This window comes from Cucurbita moschata, unplaced genomic scaffold (genome assembly GCF_002738365.1).
Source record: "Cucurbita moschata cultivar Rifu unplaced genomic scaffold, Cmos_1.0 Cmo_Scf00003, whole genome shotgun sequence".
Taxonomy (NCBI): Eukaryota; Viridiplantae; Streptophyta; class Magnoliopsida; order Cucurbitales; family Cucurbitaceae; genus Cucurbita; species Cucurbita moschata.
The window spans coordinates 3574258-3581606 of NW_019268519.1; the positions used below are offsets into that span (position 1 = coordinate 3574258).

The 7349-nt window shown below is 30.5% G+C and overlaps 2 protein-coding genes across 4 annotated transcripts in view; both read right to left on the reverse strand.

The window, feature by feature from the left end:
* The window catches only part of LOC111441179 (protein ELF4-LIKE 4-like), a 2111-nt gene extending 1673 nt beyond the window's left edge, over positions 1-438 (reverse strand). For all 3 annotated transcript variants that reach the window (XM_023078143.1, XM_023078141.1, XM_023078142.1), the window contains exon 1: positions 118-438. The gene's annotated coding sequence lies outside the window, so the exon portion shown is untranslated. The remainder of the gene's footprint in view (positions 1-117) is intronic.
* Positions 439-3668: 3230 nt separating this feature from the next.
* Positions 3669-6338, reverse strand: LOC111441105 (DNA-directed RNA polymerase III subunit RPC4-like). The gene is made up of 10 exons (XM_023078029.1): positions 6262-6338; positions 6124-6179; positions 5981-6038; positions 5826-5865; positions 4866-4961; positions 4721-4761; positions 4551-4611; positions 4292-4383; positions 3976-4212; positions 3669-3818 (listed from the first exon to the last, which is right to left on the reverse strand). Exons 1-10 carry the CDS (start codon positions 6304-6306, stop codon positions 3669-3671), a joined length of 876 nt encoding a protein of 291 aa, XP_022933797.1. The 5' UTR covers positions 6307-6338.
* Positions 6339-7349: the final 1011 nt, after the last annotated feature.

Genomic DNA, 7349 nt, shown 5'->3' on the forward strand with positions numbered 1-7349 from the left:
TATCTAAAAAAAAAAAAAAAAAAAAGTAACTCCGAAGAGACATGAGATTGATTATGATTAGTAATTCCTTCTATAATCGTACAAAGAGATTGACAAAGATTAGTAAAGAGTGAGTACCTTGAAAATCTGGAACATTACATCGGGAGAGAAGAAGATACACACGGATTGAAAAATGAAAAAATGGTTCGGAAGGACGAGGAGCGCAGTATAAAGGAAGAGAGAAAAGCAAAAGGGCAAAAGGAAAGCACACAAAGAACACAGAAATCCAAAGAGAAGAGAAAAGGTTCGCGGCTTCAATGGAATCTCCGAAACAAGCCCCTACCGCCCCTACCGCCCCCGCTCTCTGAATCCTTGAGAATTACAACGGAGAGAGAGAGAGAGAGAGAGAGAGAGAGAGAGAGAGAGAGAGAGAGGTTCTTCTAGAGAGAGAAACTGAGATAGGGGAAGTGAGAGAAATGGAAAAAGAGGGAATATATAGGATTTGACAGTCACGCTTCAACCCCTCTGTCAAAAATAAATATAATAATAATAATATTAATAATAATTTATTTCTATTTCTATCCATTTATAGAGAAATTATTCCCCACATAATGCCAATTTTATATAATTTTTAAAAATTTTTAAAAATTAACAATTTACCAATTTGAGTGTAACTAATTAATTTAATAGAAATTACTTATTATTTGTCGAAAATATCAAATATTTTATTTTTTGAATAAAAGCAAAATTTTTAATTAATTATCAATTTTATGAAATAATTTTTCTTATATGTATTTAGTGGTTATTAGGGTATATTTAAACTTTAAAATTTGCATTTAATTTATATTAGGAGGGATTTATATTGTTGTGACTAAGTTGGATAATTTTTTTTTTCTTATTAAAATTATTTTTAAAGCTGTCGTCACTAATCTCAATTAGTTACGTCTTTTTTTTTTTAATTAATTATTTTTGCAATTTGATTCGGGGAAGGGGCTACAATCCGGTGTGTTCTGGCTCAGATGCAAAATCTAGGGTTGATCGGGGATTGTTGCCGGATCTGTCCACGTGGAAATTCAAATCTCTGATGGACCAGATCATGGGGCCCACTGGAAAAAGAGTTTCAAAAGCACTTTAAAATTATTTTATTCCAATTTGTAATATATTTTCCTAAATTGATACACGTCTTGAAAAATTTAATAATATCTTTAAATTTTTTAAAATAATTCAAAAGTCGTTAATAATTTATTTAAAAAATAATATTAAACTTTTTTAAAATATATTAAGTTTTTTTTTTTTTAATATTGAAGAGTATTTTTTAAATAAAATATTAACCCATTTACCTTTAAAAGTATTTTTCACTTTTTTTTTTTTTAAGTCAATTTTATATAAATATAAACAAATTCATTTATGTAAATATATCTAACATAAAATTGTCGATAAAGAAAATGTTACTAATCATTTATTTAATTATATAACATAATATTTATAAAGTTCAATATTTCAGATAATATTATTCTAAAAAGCTATTAACTTTCCGAAAAATTAAATTAAATAGATTATTTAATTAATTAATTTTACAAATATTATGCCTTTAATTGGCCATGATAACATATTTGTTTTTACATTTTTACAAATAAAAATGGACCTATCAAATTTAGGTTTATATAATTTGCATAATATAAAATTTATAGTAAAATAATAAATTTAAAATAGAATAATAATTTTCTTATAAATTAGTAACTAGTGAATAATTTATTTTTATACCATTGTTAATCCCAACGCCTTTTTTAATAATTATTTTGCAAGGTAATTATTTTTTAATATAAAGGCAAATAAAATGAATTAATTATTAATTCAATAAATTTAAATTTTATTTTTAATAGAATCTTGACCTATTCTAGGAGATATTCAAATCACTTAAAAAATAAAATAAAATTTATAATTTACCATATATTAAATTAACTTTTTTATTACAAAAAAAAAAATCAAATGAATAAAACAAAGAGATTAGAGTCTAATATTTTATTTAAAAATAATTAATTCATCTGTTTGACCAAATAATCAACTACCGGTTTAAATCCATTACAAAATAAAATAATGTTTTTTCAATTATAAATAATTATGTGGATTAGACTTAGATTATAACGGCACTAATCATGCTTATCATCTACCTAATTAGTAATTTTCTGCAAATTTATTGGGTGTTGATGATTCGATTATAGATTCCTCGGCAACCAGAAAACGCCATTTTTCTCCTGATAAAAGAATTAATATTGACTATAAAATATTAGTTGGATTATATTTAATCCTTATTATAAGAAATTAATCATATAATTAAATGCAATTATGGTGTACTCTAAAATTACAACATAATTATATAATAATCTCTCAACTAAAATAAATAAATAAATAATATATCAACCTTACCGAAATTACTTCGGTAACAAAAAAAAAAAATTAATTGAATGAAATGAACTTTAACAGTTAAATATCTAACATTAATTTTAGTATAAAACTAAAAAGAAAATAGATAAACATTAAAGCTATTTACAGCTATGAATGAACTACACATAATTTAAACTATTATACCCATGTCCATAAATTGCTACTAAGACTATGAACGAATAATTTAGGGTGGACTTGTACCTTTGGTCGTGAACAACTACCACAACAACAAACAACCAACATTGTTATACCCAAGGCCACAAATAGACTGCCTCGTATTTACTACCCGTGACTTTAAATATAGTACCAATGACATCTACAATGAACATTGAACAACTTGTACTTGAGGAACCACGACCAATAGAGACTTATCTTAGGAAATATATAGTTGGATCAAATTTTTTTAATCCATGTTGAGTCTTCAAAAACATGCCTACAAAAAGTAAATGATTTGTTCTTTTAATTTACATTTTTTTAATCTAAATCTTCCGTCACAAATTTAGCATAAAACTTCACTTAAATAAAATCATGATTCTTAAATGTTATCATAATTTTGTATAAAATGATTTTAATTGGGTATAGAATTTATAATAAAATTTTGCAACCATAAGAAAAAAAGACTATTATTTTTTAGAAGGATAAAGATTAGAACAAAAATTTAATATACAAGGATAAATTTGAACATTATTTTCTTTTATAAAAAAAATAAAATGAACAATGAAAAATAAAATAAAAACTTCATCCACCAATAACTTAAGATTCACATTATTTTGCATGTGAAATTGGAATGAAAATAATAATGATAATTAAATAGAGAATAAATTCTAACTGCTAAATAAAGAGGAAAAATAAATAACAAAGAGAATAAAGTCTTAAAAATAAAAATAAAAATATTATTCGTTTCAAAGATCAACTATCGTTTATTTTAGTTTATATAAAATAGGAAAAGGACGACCGAAGAAAATCAACAAAAAGAATGAGAATCAGAATATTAATAGGAGAAATTTAATTGCATCTCCCAGAGCATAATTATTTACATTTAAGATATATATATATATATATATATATATATATATATATATATATTGGCAGATTGATTAATTTCTTTTTCTCTTATGCATCGGATTCCAAGATGTTTTGAAAAACTAAACCATCTCAAAAGATAAATAAAAACTAACCCATCTTTTGTTTGTTGTTATTCCCTCGCGAATCTTTGGTAAAGCAATAACTCCCGTCAATTTCGATCATAAATCCTCGATGTTCTTCAACATGGAGTCCACATCTGGTGTTAAAACGGCACGCTTGCTGAGCTCCCCAACAATGCAGCAACGCTTCCCTTCCACATTGATAGCTGCAAGCTCTTGTGCAAAGCCACAATCCATTCCAGAAGAAACCTGCCCGAATTTAAAATCTGATGTGAGAAGGAACACAAAAACCCAATAGATTTGAAAGTTCCAGAAAGCTGATGCGGAGATTCCATGCTTTTAATACAAGATATTTCATCTCAAGAGACCAATCCAGTTGATAATTAAGTAGAAGAACAATACTCACATCGTATACGATGTTGCCGAGCTTTAACTTGACAGCACCACTCCTATACACGAGCAATTTACCCATGGAGCCAGAAGGGAACTCATTCAGTGAGCAAGTTTTCTGTGGAGGTTGTGAAACTTTATTTTGTTCCAAGCTGTTGGCTGCTTCCATGCCTTCGGCAGTAGAAGATTGCTCTGTCACAGGCACCATAGGTGGTAATTGTAGAAAAAAGATGTTTGTTTCTGGATTATCCTCCTGCCAATCAACCATTAAGCGAAAAATTAGAAACAAGAGGCTTACGCTATGCTGTCATCCATCTAATCCATTGACTAACCAGTAAACCAAGATCCATTGCAGGTGTTGTTGTATTTTCATCATAGGTTCTGGCTTCTGAAGCCTCTCCAAATTCATACTCGTTAAGAGAATCTATAAAGTAATACATAAAACTTAGAGCAGATAACTGATGCAGAAGATGCAGGTACACTTTTCATGGATTCAACAGGAGAACTGTCCATAAGTAATAAGAAATATGCAAAAGTGCATTTCAGACTAATACAATTTTAGTTTTTGTAAATAAGAACTTATAAAGATACCTGGATTTCCTGAATATGGTCTCCGTAAAGGAAGAGTTACAGGATAATAACTGTAATAATCCTGCAGTAAAATGAAATCGAATTACTAAATCGACATGCTAATGTTGAAGGCAGGTGCAAGAACAGGAACTGCAAAGGAAAGTAATTGAGGATTTGTATGTTTTACTGACCCACGGTTCTACATACTCCTTACTAGACGGAAGAGTTCCATCTGCATGATCATCTTGCAGTTTAGTGCATCGAAAACATCTCACATGTAGCAAATCAAGCAATTACATCTTGAATAGCGTAGATTTTAGTAGTTTAGTTTCCAACCTTCATTTCTGAGTTTATTTCCAGCTTTTGAAGAACCATATGTTCTTAAGGAGCTTGATGTGCCTCCAGTACCAAATGCAACTTGTGTAGGTGCCGCTGCACATTCAAATAACAGACATGCAAGAAATTGAGACATGTTAGAAGAACTTTAAACATCGTGCAAGTAGATTTCAATTGTTTGTAGGGTTCACGGAAAGTTCACCCCATTCCCCTGATATGCTAAGTAGTACAGTTGGGGAAAAACCACATAATCTATAATTAATATGTTGAATCATATTATCAGACTCCACGGATCAATCTACAACTTCATTATTACTCTGGCAATATGTTTAATAAACTTAATGTGGTCTCTTTTGGTTTCATAAATGGTAGAAAATCCTGAAATAGAACTGCTTTAGTCCAAATAGAAGAACTGCTTTGAGTAAAGCATATTATGTTTCTATACTCCCTCAATTTTCATGGTTTGAAAATTGCCCTCAAAGTCTTCTTAAAACATTCATGTGTTCTTATCGGTATCTGTTCAAGAAAAGGATCCTACAACAATTACCTAAGATATTTAGATCTTTAGACAAAATTTTAATCACATATATAAATAGATGTATACGTTGTTACACATAAGCCAATACACACACACATATATGTATTCATTGTTATAACAAACAAAGTTTTACAAGGCTACAGGTCGCCTCGAGGTTTTTCCTCTTGAAGAGGTGAGGCAAAAACCTTGAGATGGTACGAGGGACGAGCCTCAATTTTAATTAAAGATATCATACAAATCCTAAATTTCAGCAATCAAGTATTGTTGGATATAATAGTGATATAAAAATATGTAAAAGAAATCACCCCTATCATCCAAAATTCTTCAGGATATCTTTCAAATTGCTATATTATCATTAGTGGGATTGACTTCGGAACCAAAAAAAAATAAAATTATAAACATGACTAATTTATGGAACTGGCCTTTTTTTCCAACTTTTTGCTTTGCCCTCTGGGTAGTTTCCTGCAATGAGGCATCGAGAAATTAAAGAGATAAAAGGAGAGCAAGAATGTAATACATTCGATAATCTATACGCTCAATAATGTGAGGAACAGAAAATAAATGAAAGCAAACATACATTGAAGCGTTTTAGTAGATCCCTGGCTTGAGCAGCATCAGCGGCCTCTGATACTTCTCTACAAAGAACAAACATACATTTTGATTGCAGCAGAAATTCGGAATAATTGGAGGTGCTACTAAATTTGAAAGTGACGTGCTTACGCTTTGACTTCAGTCTTTGGTATACGACGAGGAGGTGCTTTTGGAGCAAATTTCATCTGCAGCAGGTCATTCCATCAGATCAAAATCAAATTTTATAACTTCTCAAACAAATAGATAGATGGGAAAGCCGGAACATACCTTCCTTTGAGCAGCTGCGTTGTTTTTGGTCGGATCTTGCTCCATGGCTATTAATTTTCAAACGTTCGTCAATTCTGAAAAGACAATAACGATCAGTCACTATTAAATGTTAAATGCAAAAGTTTTCTTGCCATGGCCCGATCTTAAAATGGCACAGTCAACCTATTCAAATTGCACTGGGAATGCAACTAAGATAACGCTACAGTTAGGATAACATCGTTCATGAGGAAATATAAAGGTTCTTGATTCGTTTCCCGAATGCCACTTGAAATTGAATCCATGAACTTCACTACTTCAGCCATGCACCTTTAAGTGGACGAAATTTACCTTCATGGAACATTCGCTTCCATCACGGAAAAATATTAAATACTTCACCCGAGAAATTTTTTCTTGAATTAAAAACCGGGACGTTTAAACCAAAAACCGTCGTCTAATTGCATTCACATTAATCGATTTGGATCAAACAACGAACACACTCATAATCCATGATGTTATAAGATTTCCAAAAATAAAAAATAAGAAATCGGTAAGAGTTACACAATGTACCATTCTAACTACAAAAAGAACACACTCCATTAGAGAGAAAACTGCCAAGTTATTTTAGCCTTACTCTCTTGGACGGATCAAATGTAGCAACACCAATTGGTAAATGTGGAGATCATCAAATCACAAACTAGATGCCACATTGATGAAAAATTCAACATGCATACAGGATTGAGCAACACAGTCGTTATAAATCGAACAAACGCATTACCGAAAAACAGAGCAATATCGAGCGAGATATTGGATCAGTGGTCGAACTTTAACGATCAAATGCACGGCCAGTAGAAAAGAAAAGGCAAAAACAATTACTTACAGCGTGATGTGCCGGCGATATCCAGTCAAAGAAACAGGGAATAGAGCAGAAGAAAAATGGCGGCAGAAGCTTTCACCTGTTCTGAGAGTGAATGAGACGCGCCGGAAGTTCGCAACCGCAATTTTACGTGACGGAGGTTGCCGCCCACGGCAATAACTACTTATATACTTTATTATCAAGAAACCTAGAAATAATATAATAAATATTATCTTAAAATGTATAAACTATCAAC